The sequence below is a fragment of the Daldinia childiae genome (genome assembly GCF_008694065.1).
Source record: "Daldinia childiae strain JS-1345 chromosome Unknown Scaffold12, whole genome shotgun sequence".
NCBI lineage: Eukaryota > Fungi > Ascomycota > Sordariomycetes > Xylariales > Hypoxylaceae > Daldinia > Daldinia childiae.
In genome coordinates this window covers 77,518-101,387 of record NW_022984653.1, presented here as the reverse complement: position 1 = coordinate 101,387, position 23,870 = coordinate 77,518, and the positions used below count along the sequence as shown (strand labels likewise).

The 23,870-nt window shown below is 46.6% G+C and overlaps 7 protein-coding genes across 8 annotated transcripts; 6 read left to right on the top strand and 1 right to left on the bottom strand.

Moving 5' to 3' along the window:
- Positions 1–817: 817 nt before the first annotated feature.
- Positions 818–1,949, top strand: GL218_08261 (Cell wall mannoprotein CIS3; the record flags this gene model as incomplete). The annotated part of the gene is made up of 2 exons (XM_033585060.1): positions 818–1,000; positions 1,083–1,949. The coding sequence occupies 2 exons, from the start codon at positions 818–820 to the stop codon at positions 1,947–1,949; spliced, it is 1,050 nt and encodes a 349-aa protein (XP_033440670.1).
- Positions 1,950–2,609: 660 nt separating this feature from the next.
- On the top strand, positions 2,610–3,515 carry GL218_08260 (uncharacterized protein; the record flags this gene model as incomplete). Its single annotated transcript, XM_033585059.1, has 1 exon — positions 2,610–3,515. The coding sequence occupies one exon, from the start codon at positions 2,610–2,612 to the stop codon at positions 3,513–3,515; it is 906 nt and encodes a 301-aa protein (XP_033440669.1).
- A 2,173-nt stretch (positions 3,516–5,688) lies between these two features.
- GL218_08259 (uncharacterized protein) lies at positions 5,689–8,215 on the top strand (the record flags this gene model as incomplete). Of its 2 annotated transcripts, none has more annotated exons than XM_033585058.1 (3): positions 5,689–6,543; positions 6,604–7,292; positions 7,414–8,215. In XM_033585058.1, the coding sequence occupies 3 exons, from the start codon at positions 5,689–5,691 to the stop codon at positions 8,213–8,215; spliced, it is 2,346 nt and encodes a 781-aa protein (XP_033440821.1). The 2 variants fall into 2 exon arrangements, with proteins under 2 accessions (XP_033440821.1, XP_033440820.1); XM_033585057.1 differs by having other exon boundaries at positions 5,884–6,543.
- A 1,950-nt stretch (positions 8,216–10,165) lies between these two features.
- Positions 10,166–12,045, top strand: GL218_08258 (uncharacterized protein; the record flags this gene model as incomplete). Its single annotated transcript, XM_033585056.1, has 2 exons — positions 10,166–10,219; positions 10,447–12,045. 2 exons carry the CDS (start codon positions 10,166–10,168, stop codon positions 12,043–12,045), a joined length of 1,653 nt encoding a protein of 550 aa, XP_033440727.1.
- A 1,858-nt stretch (positions 12,046–13,903) lies between these two features.
- On the top strand, positions 13,904–15,491 carry GL218_08257 (uncharacterized protein; the record flags this gene model as incomplete). The annotated part of the gene is made up of 4 exons (XM_033585055.1): positions 13,904–14,113; positions 14,171–14,532; positions 14,587–14,933; positions 14,992–15,491. 4 exons carry the CDS (start codon positions 13,904–13,906, stop codon positions 15,489–15,491), a joined length of 1,419 nt encoding a protein of 472 aa, XP_033440818.1.
- A 1,246-nt stretch (positions 15,492–16,737) lies between these two features.
- GL218_08256 (uncharacterized protein) lies at positions 16,738–18,429 on the top strand (the record flags this gene model as incomplete). Its single annotated transcript, XM_033585054.1, has 2 exons — positions 16,738–17,949; positions 18,046–18,429. 2 exons carry the CDS (start codon positions 16,738–16,740, stop codon positions 18,427–18,429), a joined length of 1,596 nt encoding a protein of 531 aa, XP_033440819.1.
- Positions 18,430–19,009: 580 nt separating this feature from the next.
- GL218_08255 (Extracellular metalloproteinase mep) lies at positions 19,010–21,325 on the bottom strand (the record flags this gene model as incomplete). Its single annotated transcript, XM_033585053.1, has 7 exons — positions 19,010–19,106; positions 19,170–19,259; positions 19,333–19,750; positions 19,820–20,245; positions 20,339–20,463; positions 20,516–20,907; positions 20,969–21,325. The coding sequence occupies 7 exons, from the start codon at positions 21,323–21,325 to the stop codon at positions 19,010–19,012; spliced, it is 1,905 nt and encodes a 634-aa protein (XP_033440815.1).
- Positions 21,326–23,870: the final 2,545 nt, after the last annotated feature.

Genomic DNA, 23,870 nt, shown 5'->3' with positions numbered 1-23,870 from the left:
TATATACATCCGTGCATACATATCGGTTCCCATCAGGTAGTTACTTCATATACAAGATATAAATTCCTTTGACCAGCAATTTTACTTATCAATGTTCGCTCAGGCCTCCGAAATGATACATTGAAAAGGTGTGTGAGTGTGACAATTGCCTCCCTAGATAGGTATATTAGGTACTAAGGACGGTTAGTTGGTCTACTTTAATACGCCTGAATAGGAGCGATATTTAAACTGCACATCACTTTTTCAAGCAAATAATCTTCCAGATATAGAAATTTAGAGAGATCAACTACAAAGTACATGTATACATAAGTGTAGATAGTTGGTTGCAAGGGCGAACTGGGGTGAGTACCGCGTACATGCAGCCTACCCGCAAGGTTGTTTAGATGCAATATGTGAACCGAAAACAATGGGATGTCGGATATGTGTGTAGCTACCTAGGTAGGTACGTACGTGGAGTACGTACGTGACCTCAAGGCATGAGGATAAATTCCAACGAATGAGATTTAGGAGTACGGTTCCAAAGGAATCCTGGCTTTGAAAACAGACATAACAATATAAAATAGGTGAAAAGGGCGGCTCCCCCCCTTCTACCTGATTCTGCCCTGTTTTCTTTCCATCCCTTTACTGTTCAGAATAGGCCCCGTAATAAGAGTAGGACGAGAGGCAAGAGTCGACGAGTGAAACATTGGAGGCAAAGTCATTCGTTACTAAAACCGGCTTGTACAATAATTCAACCACCTACTAAGCATCTATCAACTCCAACCAACCATCAGCATATACTGTCAATCGTTTAAGGAGCCTTACCCACCTTTACAATATGCGATTCACGCTCGCTTTCGTTTCCGCCTTTCTAGGCATCGCTATTGCGGCTCCTCAAGGCATCACCGACAAGTTAACTCCGACCGGTGCTGCACCAGCTGGTTGCACAGGTAGCTTCGACGGCAAGTTTGAGATCAGTGTCGCAGAGGTTACTGAGAAGCGAAGCATTTCTCAGCCTCAGGTACGTATGGGCAAGATAGGTTTAAATTGAAGCCGGATCTTGATTAGGATATACGCGTAATGGCTGCTAACGATTGTAATAGAAGCGCGCCGAGTGCGGAAGCGATGGCGTTCTTGTGTTGACATTGAAGGATGGTTCAACGTTTGACGCCAAAGACCGAACTGGTTATATCGCGTCCAACTACCAGTTTCAATTCGATGCTCCTGCTCAAGCTGGTGCTCTCTACACTAGTGGATTTTCCCTCTGTGAGAACAATATCGTGGCGTTGGGAGACTCCAAGACTTTCTACCGATGTCTGTCTGGCGATTTTTATAACCTGTACGATCGCGATTGGGCTCCCCAGTGTTCGCCTGTCTCGATCATCGCCGTCCCGTGCGGTTCAGATGACCCAGCCTCGCAGATACCCGATGGCCAAGTTGTCGGCACCAGCGTTGTTCTGACTACTATCGTCACCGCCTTGCCAGACGGCCAGCCGCAAGTTGTTACGACTTCAGTGCCTGTCCCTATCTGTCAGATCGGCGATGGCCAAGTGCAACAGGTTACTACGCCTTGCGCCTCGGTAACATCTAGCCCAACGAGCACGTATGTTCCTGTGAGCGAGCATACGGATGGCCAGGTCCAAGTCACACCACCAGGCAGCGCACCTGCTCCCCCGGCTACTCCGACGGCCACTCCCACACCCGCCCCATCCGCCCCTTCTGTTCCGGTTTCGTCAGCTCCCGGGCCCTCGGTTCCCGCACCCAGCAGCAGTGTACCGAGCTCCTATACTAGCGCCAGTGCCAGCATTAGCTCTAGTGCTAGTGCTACCGTTCCGGTGAGCTCATCGTCACCGATTCCCAGTGCTCCTAGTGAGACTTCGGCACCGCCCCAGAGCGGATCATCGCGTATCTCGGTTGGATCTGTCGGTGCGTTAGTCTTCACCGCAATGGTGGCCTTTTTCTACCTGTAAATGAAACCAGTACAATATTCGGATAAGTTTATCAGAAACGATCGTATGCCAGTAAGGGTTGCAAGTCACGGGGATTGCTTTGCTTTGCTTTGGCTTGGAAAGCTTGGAACTAATGCATGTGTATACCATCATGAGATGGTTTAATGTGAGATACGAGGGAAATGAGGAGCAACACAATGATAGCAACATAGGAGTTAGGACATAATGCAAAAAACAACAACCGTAGCATATAGATGTAATATTATGGTTCGAACTTTTTTGTCTTGGTGTATCTGCCAGTTTTCTGACGGAAAAGGGACTACTTATCTAGGTGGCTCAAGTAGTACACGATACGAAGAGATATTGATTGGATTCATCAACAAAATATACCTAATGTTAATCCTGTGAATCCAATTGTTTGGTTACCTTTAAATAAAGTTGAATGGTAGAAGTGGTTGTAAGAGGTAAGTATCTAATTAAGGTATCTCCATTTACGAATAGTGCAGTTTATTCAAGCTTGGTTAAGTGACTATCGATAACGCCAAGTAAACCTTAAGCAATACAAACACCTTTAGTTACTTACGTGTAGGTACCTAAACTAAGATATATTCCTTTTCATCTCATAATTTATTACCTTAGGTACCTACCTACCTACCTACCGTTAGAAGTGATATTCGCATCATGTCCGAATACTGGAAATCAACTCCTAAATACTGGTGTAAGCATTGTAGCACCTACGTACGCGATACTAAACTCGAGCGTCAAAATCACGAAGCTACCGCCAAGCATCAAGGCGCCTTAAAGCGTTTCCTAAGAGACCTACACCGAAATCACGAACAAGAGCAACGAGAAAAGGATCGCGCCAAGCGGGAGGTCGAGAGACTCAATGGCGTAGTTGGCTCTACCTCTTCAGATCATCACCATGCAGCGAGCACTAGTAGAATATCGACTTCAGCCTCGTCGCAAACCCAAACACAAGCCGCCGGTTCGCAACGTCAACAGCAATGGGAACAATTAGCCGAGATGGGCATTGATGTACCAACCGAACTAAGGGGAGAGATGGCCATGGCCAGCGAGTGGACCGTTACCAGCAAGAGGGTTATCGATGATACACCCAAGGCCGAAGACGACTCAGATGCCAAATCTCAAAACGTCGATGCCATCGCGTCTGGCGTACGGAAACGACCGAAACATGAAAGTGGGGTAGATGAGGAAGAAGAGGAGAATGCAGTCAAGAGTCTATTCAAGAAGCCTAGGAAATGGGGTCGCGATACAAGACAGGCTCCGGAGGATGACGAAGAGCTAGACGCTCTGCTCAGCGGTGCCTTAGCGAAACCACCCAAGTTGGAAGATAATCCTCAGAATTCTATTGATGAAAAGGCCAGCTTATCGAGCGAGACGAAAGAAAACCCAACATCTGATATAAAAAAGGAGGAAACGACCGACGACCAAGCGCTATGGTCTATTAAACCAGAGCTCCAAGAGAATTATGAAGATGCGCCCGTCAAGCAAGAAGGAAACGCGGAGACCGACCTGCCTACTGTGGTTTTTAAGAAGCGAAAGCCTAAGAACATTCGTCAGAGATGAGCCTCGTCTAACGGGATTCTATTTTAGTAGCAGTGATCTATTTAGGCATTGTGTTTCTAGGTCCTCCTTGAGGTATCCTCAACGTCGCAAAGCTGGTCGCTTGGCTTCCTATTCTTATATCTACACGGAGCGTGTACTACTATTCGCATCGTGATGTGGGGAGTCCGGATCTCGTAACTAACATCGAAAGCTGTAGTCATGTTATCTACTCAATAGATCGGTTAGCAAAGAAGCTAGACGCGAACTTGCCGCATATAATACCGACTATCCTTGGTGATATCCTCCTAGAGGATATCCAAACAAAAAATTTATTCAATTACCAAGTCGAGGTAGATGTGCGTAAAGCCAGAACTCTAACCACGCTAACATCAAGACCTGTACATGAGTGAGCCAAACATGCTAGGGGGTATACGAGTGACCCTTGATAATTATCGTTTGTGGTCCCGGTATACAACATCAGTACACTGCTTCGAGTACTCCTAGGTTGAAAGGCTACGGCCTATAGAAGATACAATTTAGGTACACAATACACGAAAACACGTAAGACTTGTAAATACAAGCATATGGACAACCAAATATGGTATGGATAGAATGGGATGGAAAAGTAAAGGATTAAGCATCTGGATGAACCAGTCTCCATGCGTCCGACAGGGTATCACAAAATAGGGGTCGGGAACCTCGTAAGCAAATGATAGAGATTCTACTACGGCCGAGCGCCACTTGTTAGCCTAGCATTAGGTAGTTTGTGAGCCAGCTAGCTGCGTATGATAGTCTACTTTTTACTTCCCCCCCCCCCATTCACAAAAGGGTGATACTATGTTTAGTATTAAGACTGCTTACCATAGAAGTAGCACTTTACTAAATTGAGAAACATGTATAGAAGAAATGACATTATCACAATACGGCTACCGGTTGTATTATTGTACATCAGGTAGGTAGGTATATCTTGGCGTGGGGCACGATCTCATGGTCTACGTAAACTCAGTAGAGTAGCCATAGGTAAATAAATCTTTGCCGTTTCTCTAGAAGGTATGCCTTCATATAGAGCCATTAGTCTACTCGATACCACAAGCAAGTATTTCCAGTTAGTTAGATATCATCAGTACTTAAAACATACTGGATTGCTCTCGTATTCCCTATACTATGAAACATCTACACGTATCGTATTGTGATTCTTATCAAATTCCTGTTAAGAGTTGAGCCCATTGAGTAGGTAGGTAGCTATTCAACCTACTTGAAGCTGCCAAGACCGAAAACTCATATCCATACACGTCTGTTGTCAGGATCTACGTATGCTAAAATAAGAGAAGTGAGACATATCTTCAGCCGCACAGGCTGTGATTACGAAATTTCACTTTCGTAGCAAATCTAGTCTTGATATACAAGCCCCCGTAAGAATTTAGAGCATTCCTTCTTTCTCGGCGTCCAAGTCGGGTGTTATTAGGGTCGTTACACATTGGTAACTCGAGGCGGGGTTTCTCAAGGACTCGCTGGCTTGTCAGCTTTGGATGATATATTGGTTGATTTTATCTCCCGTATCGTGAGACCAAACAGCGGGGTTTCGTCATCGGGGTGAGCTGCTGTATAACATACCGGGACTTATATTATGTGATACGTACACGGTATAACAGCTATTGTCGAATATTGATCGGACTTTCGCCGTGTTCTGGAAGTCTCGACTGCTTACGCACCTTTTCTCACATAGTATTAGTTCGCATCACGTATTCTCTATAATTCGAGTACCTACCTAAATAAGGCCCGGGAGGGCTTACGGAGATGACCGGTCTTCTACCGAATCCCTCCCCAAATGTGTATTTCGTCTTTCATATTTCACCGATAGCTACCTAATACCAAGTAGGTATCTATAAAATTTCCCTTCGCTCCCCTAGATAAGGCTTAATGGAGTTCTTTTCATTCCTTGCTTTTCATTAATCCACATGTAGCAGTCTTTGGCATGGATGAATCTAGCGACTGGGCTAGCCAGCCTTCTATTCAGTCTCAACACGACCGACGCTCAGATATGAAGAACTTAGTGTCGTTACCGCCGTCGGCAACTCATCGTCGAGCCGCTAGCGATGGTGTACCTCTTACCTCTAGGTCTCTGCCTGACAATACTTTTGGATCCATTCGCCCTTCCTCTGTATCGCTTAGATCGCGGGAATGGCTTCCTATCATGGGTGCAACCAGACCGGCTAGTCCGTCAGTAACGACATCGATAATGAATTGGCAAGATGATGGGGACCTCGGCTCTCAATCATTTATGCTACCACCGAACTCAACTCCAGATACCTCCAATCGATACCAGAAGCCAGGTAGCTTTTATAAGTCCTTAGAGCCTCCTCGAGCACCACGGCCAAGGCCAACTCCAATGCAGTTTGAGGATATTCCTATGGGCTACCAGTCCCCTGTTACATCCTCGCATTCTATTTTTTCTCCCCGCGACAGATTTCAGTATAGTCGTACAGACTCTCGCGCCAATCTCTTGAATACGCCAAGTACAGTATGGAGAAGCCCCCGAACACCACCCCCTTACTCTGGCGTGATATCCTCTCCTAGGAAATGGTGGCATTGGCGACCTACATGGTTTATGTATCTGTCATTCCTCTTTGGCGTTGCTTGCGCAATTGGTCATCACGTATTTTATGCGTCTTTGAACGGGAAGCCCGCCGTCGACCAGCTCGCTATGCTTCGATACGGTACGGTGATTTCATTCGCAGCTAAAGCTGGTCTTGTAGCAGCTGTAGTCATTGCTTTCAAGCAAAGAATATGGGTTACTGTGAGGAGCAAATTTCTGAGCTTGGCGGTTTTGGATTCCTTATTTGCTGCGGCAGAGGATGCGTCGGCGCTGCTCAACATTGAGATATACAAACAAGCTAAGATAGCTATGCTCTTAGCGGCGTTTGTATGGCTGACACCTATATTGATAATATTGACGAGCAATACTTTAACTATGGAATTAGCTTTGAGCATAGAGAACACGACGTGCTCAGGTATCCGGACTTTAAATTTTACGAAAGATGAACTCGAGGTGACTAGCTTCCTTTTTCAAATGGTGCTTTATCTCTATTTATGTCTAAGGAGCGTATAGGAATGGAGGAATCCTACCAAGTCCGATAATCTATACGGCTTGTCAATGTCGATATGGAATACGACTGCGTCTGATATTACCTCGCCGGACTGGTTCGATTACTACACCAGCCCCAGCAACCCCTTAATCCGAGTTGCAACTAATGCGGCATTCATGGGGCAAGCGGTGAGTAAGAGTGGCATTAACATCGACATATGTAGCTCTGGCTGGAATTGCACATACACTATTAACTTTACAGCGCCAGCGTATAAGTGTTCTGAACTTGCCAGTGGTGTTGGATCAGAGGTCAAGACGCTTGAAAACCAGAAGCCTCCGGACGGGTTCAGCACTAAACTCCTCGTCCCCGAAGGTGATTATAGCTACTATGCCTACGCGAGCGGCGGCGAATATTCCACCCAACAAATGAAAGATACTAACCCCGGAGGCATTCCGACTATGGAGCCGCCGTTTCCAGAAGCTTTAGGAGCATTCCGTACCGAACCTGTAATATGGATAGGGTATTCTGTGAAAACGAATCCGAACGAAGTGGCGCCTCTCAACAGATCGATGCCAGGTTGGAGCGACGCCTTCATTCCTAAGGTGATCGGATGCGAGCACTACGAGACTGATTACACTGTCATGTTTAACCTGACTAGCGGCCAGCAGGTTACAAAAGTGACTGAGCGTAAATTCCAACGCCGTATTATTGAGTAAGTGGAGATCAGCAGAAGGGAAATATTCAGTTCTTTGTAGGATGACCAGGCAATTGGGAGTGTCTTGCTTCGACTAAATATTCAGTTAACACGTCCGAATAATACTAACAACACCCAGTACGACTTGGATCCAAGGTACGGACGCAAACGATGGTACAAACGACAATACCACAGCGCGGCCGAAAAGCAATTATATCTACCCAAGAAATGTTCGTCAGTACCGCCGGGTTGCAGCATTTCATGCGATAGGCTCTCAGCTGCGGGGATTCCTGAACGGTACGATGAACTCAGCACAGCTCAACAATCCAATTGGAAACACGAAGGCGGATCAAACGAAGTTACTAAACCCTAGGAACGACTATTTCGCGTTCCCAACCCTTGCGGATTTAGTACAAGAGTTGTACGAAGACATGATACTTTCGTTATTTTCAAATAGGCAGTTTCTAAGCGTCGTATGGGCAGCTAAGTCGGACGTGATGTCCGGGACAGGCGCGGGAGACGAGTCAACCAAGTACCCGTGCGTCCGGTCCCGGCTTGAGAACAGATACAACTATCACTCACGAGACTTGTGGATCGTATACAGTATTGCTATTTTTCTGGCCGCGGCCGGGGTAGGGTCGGGCACTCTCGCGATCCTAGAGAACGAGGGGGTGCTGCGCAGTACGCGCTTCTCCAGCATCGTAGCAGCAACTCGAGGACCAGCATTGGAAAAACTGGGCTGGGTTGGAGAAGATAGGGGTAATTTACCGCGAGACATTAAAAACTTAAAGGTTGGCTACGGAATTGTTCATAGGATGAGCGGCCTCGAGGTTCTACAAGAGGATACACAATATCCCGAAAGACGGGTTTGGGATGGCGGTGATGTGCATTATGGATTCGGATTAGAAGGGGACGTCCAGCAAAGGAATGAGGGTAGTTAGTAAACACTAAAACGTATAAGTTAGGTATTATATTTCATCTTAATTAATTTGACCTTATTTTTCGTACATGGGAAAAGTGACTTTACGCTGCAATGGAAGCCCAGTGACCTTATATCAGATGCTTAAACGTATCATTGTATTAGCCACAATGTGGCGTTTATTGGTTGGTCTACCCAAACCATGAAAGCTTACGGTAAACCTGGAGTAAATCAAATAACGGTCCGAACAGGTCGCACAAATTCTCCAAATTCCCCAAGTTGGATCCCCTTTTATTCAACCCCCAACTTAGACAATCAACCATCATTCTGTCGTATAAGGATAACCTTAATATTACAACATTTTTGCAGCAATTTGAAACATCGGCGACTGGTTGGTACATAACTGGCCTATAAAAACAACTGACGTATCCTACTTAGGTAGATCAGCCGAGTTTGAATCGTGTGCACATCGTACCTACACTAGAAAAAGGAAAAAGTCGTGGCCGGACTGGATAGATGAGGTGGACGAGGTGGACGAGGTGGACACGAAAGAGCGCACGACATAAGATCAATACAGAAAAAGGGCGTTAAATCCCGATGATGACTGGATATGGTGAAGTGGATCAAAAGCCATCAAAGCCATTCACATCACCATTCCTATCATTCCTATCATTCTTACCACTGCTTCGATGCCTAGGTAGTAAGAGGGTCCAGCCCTAGATTACACTAGCTTCTTTCGCGGGCATATCCCGTTAGAGCCGCTGTCGCGATCCCCTCTTCCTACCAGGGCGTATCCCGGCTCGAAGGGAGGATCGTTGGCTTGATTGAGTGATTGAGCGGTCACGATAGCCGCCACTTGTCTCCATTCAAAGCCTGCATTTTTCTTCGCTACACTAGATTGACTTGATAACGTAGAAGCCAAGCAAATCGTGCGTTGCCCGATCACTCCCCGATTGACTTTAACACTGCCGTTCGGCCTCCTCCCGCGCGATCAGCAGCGATTTACAATTCACCCGTCTTCCACTCCCACTATGTGCTACAACGTAGTAACGAGGCGAGCGCGCTGGATATGATAATTTATGACTGGATTAAGACGGTCCCTTGAAATTGATCAATTGTAATAATACCTACCAAAGATAATCTAATTTATCTTCGGCTTTTTGCGTTATGCTTGTTCATGCCCTCTTTTCCCTATGTACGTATATGTATTACCTTAGTATTATACCTATTACCCCCTTTCCCCCCGTTTTTTCTTCTCCTTTTTTTTCTTTTTTTTCTCCCAGGCGGCCTCTAAGCTGGATCTTTGCGATCCGAGCCTCTGGAATTACGAAAGCGGTCGCATACGGTACGCCATTTCGTTTATACAGATGCAGCGTAAACTGGGCCTGCAAGTAAAAGATAACATCATATTGCATACTGATCTCACTTATCCCTCGTGCGCCTCGGCCGCCACAAAGTCGTCAACAACGTGGTGCAGTTGAAGCGCCTGCACGCACGCCTGATCTACCTCTTACCCAACCAATCAAACGATATCTTTCTCCGAGACCGATAGCTCGGGCGGGATGTGCTGTTGGTCTTTGGGTGGATTCTTTCCAAAATAGGTGGTTTTTCTTATTCCTCTTAATGCTCCTCTTATATTGACCGGTTCGTCGGCTCTCAATAGTACTTATATTACCTAGAGTACCTACTTACTTAGTTAACCTAAATAAAACTCATGTTCTTCTGCTCGCGAAGTTTTGTCAAGTGCATCGATGTTAAACCTCCTATTCCCACTTTATTACCCCCGTCCATGTTCAGCGATCCCTTCACCGCCGCGTGTTGGCCGGACAGACGAATGACAACCGTGCTGGTTAGCTAACCGGTTGCGTTCCCGCCTCGTCTCTTTTCCCGCTACTTCATAAGTAATTAAACTAGAACTCATCTTTGTTATTTTCATTCCCAACTTTATAGGAGAATAACAAGTGTTGCTATAATGCCTGTGGAAGTTGTTACGATCGTGAACTCGTCGGGGAAGATAATCAGCAATGTAAGTTTGCGGCTATGGCCTTTCACAATTTCGTGTTACTTGTCACTGTTACCGTCATAATATTGTATTACCGGTGCTACATCTACACTATGGATTTACTCTCTACAATATGCCCCGCAAAAATATCTTTCTTCCTTCCAGCGTTTTCAGTCCAACATAAGCAGAGATCCTTTTCATTTTATTTATTCCATTGCCGATATGTAACCTAACAATTATCGCTTCGACAGGGCAGACACCTGATCAATGTTCTTAAAGAAGCCAAGGCCTCCTATCAAGAGAAAAAGGCGGCTATTAAAGCTGAACGCGCCATCAAGCGTAGTGAGACTATCGACATACCGAGCGCATCTCGCTACTATGACAGCATCGAATATGATGGATGGCCTCGCCGGGCGTCTCACGATGACGGTGCTTCTCAAGCTTCCTCTCGTAGAAGTTACCGCTCAAAGCGGTCTACTTCTCAGGCGGGAACTGCCTTGACTGAACGCAATCTTAAGACTCTTACTGAAGTCTCCTCTACGGCTCCTTCGCGCCCTCCAGTTACATACCGTTCTCCCTATGCCGAGACAGCCCCTAGAGACATGATGTTGAGTCGACCAACATTAGCGCATGCGCCAACGATGCCTATCTACGCCGGCGAGCTGGTCAACTCGACCCCGACGCATATCGTGCCCGTGTCCCGATCAACATCGGATCCGGCCCTAAGGGAGAAGGGGAAGGACATTGACATGAACTTAGCATATGGAAGTCTTCCTCCCGATCTAGAAGAGAGGGTGGACCTAGACCCTGTCCACAAGAATGTCGAAAAAGAGCGCGAAGCAATGAGTGTAATAGAGAAGATCGAGAATCTACTAACAGAAGCTCAATGTTTACACCATACCGCAACGCATATTATTCAGCATCTACAGGGAAACCCGGAAGCTGCCGCTGCTGTTGCTCTTACGCTCGCCGAGCTTTCTGCGCTACTGGGAAAGATGTCGCCTTCTTTCCTTGCCGTCCTCAAAGGTGGAAGTCCTGCAATTTTTGCTCTTCTAGCCAGCCCCCAGTTCCTTATTGCGGCTGGTGTGACGGTCGGAGTGACGGTGGTCATGTTCGGAGGTTGGAAGATTGTGAAGCGTATCCAGGAAGCTAACTCTGCTGCTGCTTCTCCGATGGCTTTCTTGGCGCACCAACCAGCGCCTGGTGAAAACAATCGGGCTCCATATCCGGAATCGGAAGTAAGCGCGGGCTTCGACGAAGCTCTTGTGCTCGAAGAAGAGTTAAGCAGTATCGAAATATGGCGTAGGGGCATTGCACCTTTTGGCGAGGATGGTCAGGCCGACCTTGAGCTTATCAGCCCAGAAGCTGATCGTGCGATTCGCAGTCAGTACGGTGGTGATGATGCGCGGACCGAGCGTAGCGTTCGCACGAATAGAACTGGGCGCACAGACAAGACATCCAAGACAAGTAAAACGACCAAGACTAGCAAGTCGCACAAACCACCGAAGAGCCGGAAGGGCGACACAGGAGAGCATCATGACGTTCCCAAGAATGGTAGCAAAGATGTCGATAACGCAAGTGAAGCGGGTAGTCACCGAAGCCACCGAAGTACCCAGAGTCATCGCAGCCACCAAAGCGTCCAGAGTCATCGGAGCGATAAGACGGAACGTCACTCCAAATCTAAGCGATCCGAAAAGGTAGAGGTAAAGGCCATCGACGACAGTAACAACGACCGAGAAAAATCACTCAGCGTCGCGCTTCGCCCGAAGAAGGACAACATGCTTAAATCCTTATTCAAGAAGAAGAAGGACCGCGAAGATAAAGAACGGGCTTACTCGGTTGTTCGGTGATGTTGTTTATATTTGAGGGTTCGTCCATATTCGGTTACATGCATCGAATTACAAAATAGGAGGACACCAGGCTCCTTAGATTTCAAAATGTTCATTTACGGGAGTTTATGGGCGGTATTCATATTATATATTAGCATGATGCATATAGCGGGTGGTCGCCCATCATGAAATCTGTTTTATAGCAGTTAGCTACTTTAGGTACGAAGACATACGAAGATCAATGCAGAGAGTGAAATTCGCATAGTATTTCCCCAAGTTTGAGACGCCTAGGTATAGTTTGAGTTTTGAGTGCGATATTTGTTTTGCATCTTTACATCTTACGATACAAGATCGTCTAGTTATATATATGTGTGATAGGCAATGCAATATGTAGATCCGGAAGGATTCAAAGGTAGGGGCCGTTCGGTTTGAGAGTTGTTGGCATGCTTTCTGGTTTTCTGGCAGCCCGAGTAGGGATAGGACCAAAATGATCAAAATCATTAGATGTCAATTAAATACAATTAGCCAACTAAATAAATTATATATTCGTATAATAAGCATAGATATATGTTGGCTTAATAGCCTTTCATCCCTAGAGCCCTGCTCCACTAGTATCGTATACACAAACCTCAAGGAGAGAAGACATTCAATGCCACGCAGTTGCCACGTTATATTACATATGTAGGTCTAGAAATATACTTGAATATACTGTATGGGCAGTCAGCGTATCTCTTGCAGAGATGTTAGTTTATTCCCGCTTGAATCTACTCCCTATAGGCTATAGCTTCTTTCTTTACTTAGGTAGGTAATTCCTACGGGCTTATTATTCCGCTTCCCTCAGCCACCATCATCCATGTATCCCGCAGTACCTGCATAGGTTTTTGGATAGGACTGCGGTACGTACCGAACCGATCGAATGCTTATTTTGGAATAACGCCGTTCCTTAACAGACGTTCTGGACCGAAGGTTTCAAACGTTCGATCCCGCTTAGTGGCTACCGACTAGGACCATCTCATCAGCTTCTGTGGGGCAAGAAGTTCATATCACTCGTATTCCTTGAATTGCATCTGGAGTGCTATGTACATATTGTACGCTCTCCTGACTCCCATCGAGTCAAGTTGGCTAGAGGTCTATCTTTGTAGTCTTGCTGCGTTCCGAATACCTGCATTTAAGAACGAACATTGATGTAACTCATCTGGTTACAGGCTGGCGTACAGACGATAGCCACAAAATACCACCCCATGATACATACACTACAAAACAACCCATGCTAAAATCCCCCTGCGCTGCCAAGATCCTATTCTAGGAATTCTAGAAACCCACGTTGCTGGTAGCATCTAATTCGCTCGTTATTCTACATGATTCACTCTAATTGGTCCCCTTGAGCATTTCTCTCCGTTTCAATTAACTCCACCGAGGTGACGACTAGACCTAGACCAGTCACGTAGAATATCCCCAGTACACTAGGGCTCTAATAAAATCTCGGGCTGACAAGTTCTCAATGCTGAAGCAGATATTTAAAGCTGCGATGCCCAGCTCGTTTATGCGCAAGGAAGTAGGATTTGACAGGGACATACTTAAGGTCTCCGTTTTGAAATTTCTTTCTATTCTATTATTTTCACCCCTTGGATACTCAACCTCAACTTTCACCGATCCTTGTGTACCTATCCTCTCCTTCATTTTCACTTAGACAGCTTCCAGCTCGCGGCTGCGATTATTAATAAACTGTTATACTGTGGCCCAGTCGATCACCAAGGCACAACTCCTTACTGTTCTTTGTAGATCCCCATATAATTGTGCAATACTACCTACTCTTTGCCGATCACATCGTCGTCCCTCGATCTCCCCACACGTTCCCACTTCTTAAGCTTCTCTCGAGATGTCGGAGGACGCAGGTGCCACAGGAATGCCCGCTGCTCATGCGCAACAACACTATGGCGAACCGACCGCGCTTCATATCTCGACCGAGCAAGAAAAGAGACAACCTACTGTCCAGGAAGATGCATATCCTACTTCACCCCGACGGAATACGACGACGCCAAACCCCTTCAGCCGGAGAAATACCAGCATGGATATAGATGACTATTTTGTACGGTGTAAATTCCAATTATGCTGTGTAATGAGTGCTAACTCTTCCATTCTTTAGACCGGTCCTCGTGATCTCTCCAAGCACTCAAAATGGCCTCTGTTCATGCAGCTACACGGCAGCATTCTTCCCAAGATGATTGTTCCACTACTTGTCGTTGCCGCCTGGGCGAGTCTTGTAACTGTCGTCTCAAAGAAGGTCCCAGGGGTTAACTTGGGAATCAGTTCCATATTGCTCACTGTTACTGGTTTCGTCGTGGGTCTGGGCTTATCCTTCCGCAGCTCGACAGCGTATGAGCGATATGCCGAGGGCAGAAAATACTGGAGTCAATTGATATTCACCTGCCAAGGGCTCGGCCGAGTCTTCTGGATTAATGCCGTCGAACGCGAGGGGTCTTCCAAGAAGGACCTGCTGGCGAAATTGTAAGGTTCTGATTAAAGCTTTGACGTTTGTCCATATCCGCTAACTAGGGCCAGAACTGCCATGAATTTAATCGTAGCCTTCGCGGTATCCTTGAAGCACAAGCTTAGATTCGAACCGTACACGTACTACGACGACCTCGTAGAGTTAGTCGATCATCTAGATACCTTTGCTAGGTCCGCTACGGAAGAAAATGCGATAAAACCGAGGTCGGGATTGTTCAAGGCGGTCGGAGAGAATCTCGGTTTATCCTTTGCAGCTTCGAATCCCCGGAAATTAATGAAGAAGGCCCAGACCCCATTGGGCAATCTTCCATTGGAGATCCTCTGTTATCTTACGGCATACGTAGATGAACTGGCCCTCAATGGCCAGTTACCTGTTGGAATGCAACAGACTTCCGCCTGTAAGTCGTTTCCAGCTGAATGAATGCGAAAGTTTTACTGACATGACATAACCTACAGATAACCAACTTCAAGCCTTGAACGACGTCCTAGTCGGTACCGAGCGAGTTCTTAACACTCCCCTTCCTATTGCTTATGCCATCGCCATTTCGCAAATCACCTGGATTTATGTGTTCCTCCTGCCGTTCCAATTGTTTCTCGAACTCGACTGGATAACAATTCCGGCCACCGTAGCTGCGTCCTATATTATACTAGGCATTTTTTTCATCGGCCACGAAGTTGAGAACCCTTTCGGCAACGATGTCAACGACTTGCCTCTAGATCTATTCTGTCAGCAAATCGTCCAGGATATGGAAACCATTGCGGCACGACCCAAACCTCGTCTCTCCGAATGGGTCGAGAACCCGAAGAATAAGGTCTTATATCCTCATAGCGAATCGGGCTACAGCGTATGGGTACAGCGACCCGAGTCAACTATTCGGAGCGCGCTACGGAACCGGCCCCATGCCGGATTTGACAAGATGGAAGGGAGTAGCGGAACGGGAGCTCAGAGCGTATAAGATTGCGACGTCGGACTAGTTCTAGGATATAGAGCAGTTTCGGGATTGCTGCGACTCTATCTATTAACTGGAGGGCACCCCAGAGGGCTGCCACAATAGCCCGAGTTTACAGAGGTTATATAGTTAAATATATTGAATATTTTGAAAGAGGACTCGGCACCCAAGAAAAGGGCTCGGCACCCTGACCTTGATACCCTCACCCTCGATACCCTCATCCTTGATACCCTCACCCACGGCTCGGCACCCAAAAGGAGAACTTGTCACCCAGGAAAAGGGCCTCAGCACCCAGGAAAAGGGCCCGAAGCCCTTACCTATAACACCCTCGAAACCCTCACCCTCAATACCCTCACCCACCCAAAAGGAGGGCTCGGCACCCTGACCTCGATACCCTCACCCACCCAAAAGGAGGACTTGGCACCCAGGGATTCGGAAGCAAAAAGATACGTATTTTAAGAAAAAGATGAAAGTGGGGACTTTGGAAAATTCCACTTATTTTAGGGATGCACCCAATAAAAATGCCTAAAATTCGCGCACAGACGAACTTCCTACTTCGTAAACCAGACCCTAAGACAATATCCCTCGTAAACTCGGGCATAGAGAAGCAGCTCTCTCAAACATAATTCATGCTCTTATATCCCCCTTAAGAAAAGCCTATTATTTCCGCGAAGCTATATACACTTACATTTCTGGAAAATTCTTCGTAAAATCTTTTTTAATCATGGGGATAGGAAAATAAAACAGCATGCTGGCGGTATTCTTTGTGTCGTTTGGGTTTAGCGGGATTGCGTTTAAAAGAACATTCTTATTCGTTATGGGGGGTAGAAAAATAAGGACAAAAGTGCGAATTAACGATGCTATTAGGCATGAAACGTTAGGAAAAATACATATATTGGTACCTGTATATTTTGAAAATACATTGATGTTGCGGTTTTGATTTAATTCATAAAATTCTTTATTATAAAAATCCCACTTAGAGCCGAAGCTCGACATGCAATATTTCTATGCTCTATATCCGTTATCATCTTGTAACCAAATCCTCCCTCCAACTGGTTGATTGGCAAGTGGCGTTCACTTATGATGAGGAAAACGTACCACGAGCCGACTAACAATCTGCGGCTACCCTGTGATGTACGGGATATACCATGGCTCCTTCTTTAAAGCCGTACTGGCCATCTCTCCTCGATGCGTATTAAGACCATTTACAAGAATACCTCATACTAAATTTTCACTCGATCGGAGATACATAATGTCTTCAAGCGATGCCACAAGCGATGCCACGAAAGTAAAAGACGGGCTCAAAAAGCGATCTGTCGCAGGATCCTTTCTTTTCAAGTTCCCCTACGGCGACGAGAAGAAGGTCCAGGTAGCCTTGTTTAAACGCAGTGGTAAAGTCAGTACTTACCAACACAAATTTGCTCCCATATCTGGCAGTGTCGAGAAGTACGATGCTACTCCACTCGCCACCGCTTTGCGGGAGATAAACGAGGAGACGGGATTGACAACGTCCTCAATCGAACTGTTTCGCGTTGGTAAACCATACTCTTTCGTCGATGAGTCTATTGGTCGCGAGTGGACCATCAACCCATTTGGCTTCCGTCTCAAGGAAAAGTCCGAAGGAGGGAAAGGTGAAGAAGGGATCACCATCGACTGGGAGCATGAAGGATTTGAATGGTTTAATCCATTAGATGTGAATGAGTCGGACGAGTTTGGCGGCGTACCGAAGCTCGTCAATAGCTTGCGAAGGGTGTGGCCCGAGTACGATCTGGGCCAGAGAGCGGCTGAAGTCCTAACGTCCGGCCTACAACAGCTACGAGATGATCATGAAAGCGGTGCTAGACAGCTCGCTGACATGGCGATATCAACTTTGAGGAACCTTATTCTAGAGATGAATTTCGATGTGATTGATGACAACTGGTGGGCGAATATCCGAATGGCCGCATGGCATATCTGTCAAACTCGCGAGAGCATGGGAGCTGCAATCACTAGTGCTACAGTCAAGGCACTCGATCAAATTGAGAACATAATCACACAAGACATACCGACACAAGAGAAGGTCCGGATGATTGCTGATGCCCTCGAGAACCAGTTGAGCCAACGTAAATATACGACCGATCGCATTCGTGACGCATTTGTCGACTATCTCCGCCAACACGTTATGCAATCTATGGGATCGAAGAAATCTGTTTCTATCCTTACATTGTCCTCTAGCTCTACTATATCGGCATGCCTTTTGCAGGCTGCTGCCCGCCTAGACGTTTCGGTTGATCTTCGAATTCTAGAATCGAGACCCCTCTATGAAGGTGTGACGTTAGCCTCGAAACTACTTGAGGTAGAAAACGACTCGGTAGATTTAAATGTGACACTCTATACAGATGCCTCTTCGGCTCTTGCCGCTGATGGAATTGATATCGTCGTCCTCGGGGCTGACCGTATTAGCACGTTGGGCGACGTTAGTAATGTAAGTCAATACCTACCTACGTATACCGTATATCTTTTGTTGTCTTTTACCAAAACTCTGCTGGCATCTATACTCATGTACTAATCATACTCTTAGAAAATTGGATCACTCCCTGCCATTCTCTGCCAGAGATATGTTGCACCAAACGCGAAGGTTATTATACTAAGCGAAACAGAAAAGATAGCTCGCCCAGGCTTGATTAAAGATCACCTAGCGGAGGAAAACAGCTCAACAGAAGTCATACGTACATGGAAGGGGATCGCAAAAGGTGCTGATCTCGTAGAAAAGATTTCGAGTGATAGTGAGCATAATGAAGTACGAGGAAAAAAGGTCCGCGTAAGGAATTCATACTTTGAATGGATTCCCGCTACTTTCATCCATGCGTATGCCACTGACGAGGGGCTTTGGTCTGTGGAAAATATCATAGAGAGATCAAACTGGATTGGCAAGGAGACAGACAGGTTTTTCAAGAATCTTTAGTCAGGCTATATGAGAAAAAAGATTGGACCGCTCACCAGGATCGGCTCGCACATACAATTTAGTCAACTGAGAAGCTGCGTGAAAAATATCTAGTTATCGGTATGCTAATATACATGTATTATATCGTGTTTATATTTGCAGCATACCATCAACGTAGGATTTTATCCTGATTAACTACGAATAGGACTACCTGTATTAGGTAGGTAGATAGCTGCTTAAAGAACGTTGCAGTTCTCTAGCTTTAGATCATAAAAAATGAGTACCTTGGTGGACTATTTGCTATTATTAATAGCTACGGGCTCCCCCAAACCGCGGACTTTAACCCTTATTTATTTATCTAAGCTCATCCCTAAGACAAAAAGCCGTTCACTCTACTCCGCATGCGATGTAATAGAAGTCAGGGAATAAAATAATATTTTAATTAATTAGGTATGCTATCAAACGAGGCTAGCTTGCCGTAACTTTGGTATACCCTCAGTATTACCTTTGCTATCCATCTCGACTAAGAACTCCTCCGTAGCTCTAAAGCTCCGGCTCGGTAGCTCATAGACAGTGTGCATAGTTCTGGCTAAGGATTCATCTAACAGACTCCGCTAGGTATCTTGTTGCTTCCTGTGCGCCTGGTGCTTGAGTACGCAGCACCCTCACCGAGACCCCGCTTAGCGAATGCAGTCCAGCTAAAAAAATATTTGTCAGTCATTGAGTTTGTTTGAGTTTCCTGAGTTTCTAGATTTACTTACAGCTCGCAGACGTTGTCACCGCCGGTCAATGCCTCATCAGCATCAATGATGGCATCACGGGCTTGAATGAAGTTGGGGTTGCAGGGTTGGCTAGAAAAAATAAAGGGTCAGCTCGTCGTACTATTTCAAGGCGTCACGCCATGTTTTAGGTTCTGGTACTTACAGGGCCATGCCGTCAACGACAAGCTTCAGAGCCAAGTACTTTCCGTCGGTCGGGACACCGTTCTGGTCGAATTCGGGCTTGGGGCCGTCATTCTTACCGTGCTTGTCGATGAGATTCCATAATACTTCGTACAAGATTGTAGCCCACACCTCACCAATATCGTGCACTTCATTATACGTGTTAAGCGTGACGTATTGGTATGGGTTGGTGTCGAGGCTTGTCGAGTATAGATAGTTTCGGATACCCTCGGGGTTGTTATAAACCCACGCGCCTAAGCTGTAATCCGTTTCCCGAGTATCACCAGGCTGTAGGCGGATAGCTGTTGCGAAGAAGTCACCCCAGCCCTCGCCCATACCACCTGATTCAAGAGCGTTCAGGCAGTTGGAGTTTGCAGGACCACCGGTCAGGCGGTTCGACACTAATACGGGAGGAATGTCAGCGATGCTATTTCTTCGGACTACTCGATAAAGAATGGATTGTCACTTACATCCGTGGCTGTATTCGTGGATAATGACACCAGCCTCAAAGGCGCAGTCTCTATAAGGGGTCGACTGTGTCCAGATGTACATCCTCATCCGTCCGTTCTGTCCATCGGGAGGGGTGGCAAAGTTAGCATTGTTGGTGCCGGAGCCGTCCTGCGCGTTGAGGATGACGAAGTCATTGCCTTTGCCACCCTGTCCGTTGTTATTGGTTTCGAAGTTTCCGGCCTCCTCGGTGAAGCCGAGGTCATACAGTAAATCATGGTACGTGTTTGCCGTATAGAAGAGCTGAGCGACCGAAGCATCTGCGTAAGTCGACGGCGGCGTTAAAGTCGCATCCCACTTATACTCGAACTTTAGGGACGAGCTGGTTGGGCGGTAGTTGTTAAGGTAGTCTGATCCACCATCCGGGTTAGTGTGCGCAATGCCGTTGTCTGTTGATAAGATTTTAAGGTCAGTTATTATATCCTAAAAGCGCACTATATGTGTTCAAGACGACACAATATATGGTTTAGATATTAACTCACTTCCTCGTGTAGTCGTGTAGTTGGTCGTTCCATCGGATATCCACGTGAACTCGGATGTCGTGAGGTCCCACGGGTCCGTCACGACTTCTCGCTTGCCAACATCAGGGTCGTTTACTCCCCACGGGCTATCGAAGCATTAGACATGAGATTTCGACTAGATGTGCGGATTAAACTCACTAGACTAGGTACGTAGCATCGGCGACGTAGTCGACCACACCGTGAATTTCTTCGTTGGTGTTTGCATCAACGTACGACAATAGCCAATTGTCTAAGATGTCGGTCTCTACCCTCCATGTAAGAGCTAGGTTTCCGTCAGGCTTGGCGAAGTAGACTAGGCGGGCTTCGGGGTCTTTCTGAGCGCCTGAAGTTCCTTTGAGTACAAAAGTTTCGGTGCCTTCGGTCGCCTCTGCGGAGGCATCTCCGGTTACAGGCAACTCCAAAAGCTTAGTAGCCCCCGAGAGTGCTTGAGTCGGGTCCGAGAACTCCCGCTTGTGAAGAGGGCTTTCTTCGGGGATGGAACCCGTGAAAAATGAGTTACCATACGAGAAGACATTCCCATCGGCTCCAATCTAATAAGCAATTAGTTTTCAAACTCGTCGATTTCTCCCATAGCTAGGCTTCGAGGCTTACATTGACGTTGAAGTCGGCATTGTCAATGTCCAATCCATGAGCAGTCTGCTTGAAGTTTACGTGAGCAATTCCGTTCTTGCCAACGTAGTGGTCGTCAACGAGGCGGAACGTGGCTCCGGGGATAGTGCTCTTGACGAGCTCAGTCGCGGTGTCGACGTAGGAATCCCGCTTTAGAAGACGGACGGCCTTGTTGGTGCTTGCTGCAGCCTTGTTCGTATACTCGGCCGTCTCCTTTAGACGATAGGCGTTTAGGTCTACCGTTCGGCGCCGAAGCCCAGACTTGTAAGATTGGGTAGGGTGGCCATGGGCGGGAAGCGATGCGCCTAGAAGGCCGAGTAACAACAATGATCGGATCATCACGAAGGAGAAGCAGCAAAGATGACTTGCTGTGCTTGTGCTTGAGCTTGATGGTTCTACGATCGTTCAACGTCGAGTGTTTATATAGTTCGAGCTTCTGGGTATTCGGCCTCGACCCTGGTATCCCTCTTCATTGAACTTCCTCTTTCGAAAAGGTTCGTGATGGCTGACAGACATTATGCTTATCGGTAGGGTTGGAGTTTGGCATGCCTTGATTTGTCCGCCCGCTGATTACGGTCGTGTGCCTTTGACTGAACATCTCACAGATATTCTTCCGTTCAAGAAGGCCTTCAAGATTCACGAGCACGACTCTCATTGGCGGGATGCACAATAAGCTCGACAGCTTCCCCCCCCTTGCTGGATACGAGTTCACGAAAGGAAAGTGATTGTCAGTTGCAGCGACGTACCGCACGTCTTAACAGGGGCCTATGGCGTTCGGAGTAGGTCCCTGGACACGGTAGGCCGGCTTGTTGGTATGCCAAGACGTCGGAGGTTTGACTGGGACGAAATAGCGCCGGACTGCTCAATCTGTTGGGCTTCAATTTCACGTATACGGTGTACACACCGGACAAGGCTAAGCCCTTTATTCGATTAGCCTTGTGGATTTACCACTTACCATCTGGGCCAAGAATTGCAATCGCTTTCTTCAAGGCTTTAGAGTTATATCGTTCGCTCTCCCTTGCAGTATGTTTTCAATACCCCGAGCTGCCAGGGCGCCTGATGAACTACACACGACCCCCACGAGCTCGTAAATGCTATTGGAGCTTTGATATGCATTCATGCAACTTCCAATTCGAGATTGTCTTTGTTACTCACATCTCTCAAGTATATCTCGACTATGGCACATTCTTGTCAAGGCTTAGCTCCAATCTTTTGGCAATCCCGGGGGTCAGCCTTGGCGCATCGGCTGACCTCCGCTGCGCCAATGTTGCAATCTGTATCCCGGCAGACGAAGAAGCAACACTACCTCATTAGGGCGGGTGTGTGACGCGCTGAGTCCTATTGTAGGACATGTTAAGATAAGGACTCTTGGCTTGGCAGATGCAATATTCGTTGCTTAAGTCCTAAGGCTGCCGTCTGCGAGAGAGAAAGTTGTAGGCCTATCCCCTATTAAGTTGTCATTATAAATTAACCTTAGTTGTTAGATGGTCGCGACTGGTCTGGCGCTTAAACAGTGGTCGATACAACTCTTATGACCTGGTAATTGATTGGTGCTTTTATTGCAGACCTTCCTAGAGAAGTAAGACGGCCGAGACTTGGACCACGATATTGCAACTTTATCGCAATGCGAACTAGATACGAAGCAATTGTCAGGCACAACAGTTTACTGGTTCTATACTCCCTCCAACCTGTTTATCACTCCTTCGGCTTCGTCGCATGCGACATAGTAAACTAACGACTGAAGCAGCATGCAAAAGAGGTTAAGAGGTTGAAGCTCGCCCGGGTCACCTGGGTTGCTAATGCATGCGTAGCAGTGCATTGAAATCCTGGGGGTGATCCCGAAGTTTACAAAGGCCTAGATTCTCTGCAAGTTGTTGGACTTCCCCAGACAACGAGTCTTAAATACCTATAACTAACGAATACTTATAATGAATACCTATAACGTAGGGCTTTGACTAATTACTTCTATATCTGGATGTTGCGCATTGGGGACTTTTCCTATAGCAACTAATTCTATAGAGCACCTAACCTAAGGGTTGAAGTATGACTACCTAGGTAACGTGCCACTGTTCGTTCCACTCAACCCTAGTGTCATTAGGCTTGGCATACTGAACCCCCAATTGTTCGTAGCCAGGTAACACTATGCTGGTATGGGGGAAACATGCTCTGCTCTTGAGTAAGTGGGTTCTTTCGCCGATTTAGTTGTAGATATACTCACCGAGGCTTCTAGTGAGCTTGTTTCCTCTTTAGGTCATCCTTTCGCCCTAATGATAAATACATGACACGATAGCATTGACATTACCTACCTACAGTAGCGTTATACGAGGGGTTCTAACTGCCTCATCGGCTTAGCTTCAGCAGGTGGTGCTCGAGCGAACTTGGCAATCTCGTATGCGTTAATTGCGGCTGCGACAATCCATCTGGCGATGAAGAAACGGCCTCACCTATCCTGTCTTGTGCGATGGACTCTAACGTTTACATAATAGCGGGGATGTAGTATATCTCAAGAAGCAACAACCGAGCGAATCGTATGATTTTGCCATTTCAACTCCAAGGATGGTTGGTAATGCCATTACCTCGTAGGTGGTGTTAATTATCTTATACTGTCCTCGTGTAATATAGTATAAATTATAATCTGGTAGTAAACGAATATGGGTTTTAAGATAAAGGCAAAACAAGACCGCACGACGGGATGGAGGGTTAAGAATCTATAAGATAGAATCGAGAGAAAGAAAGTAACATTTTGTCGTTACTGGAAAGAGAGATATATGAAAATCGTCGCAATTAAACTAGCCTCTTAAGTCCATTCAGTCGGACTTCCTATCTGCTGTTTGTAATATCAGGAAGCAACTGGTCTAAGTCGTCTATAGTGACATTCGAAGAT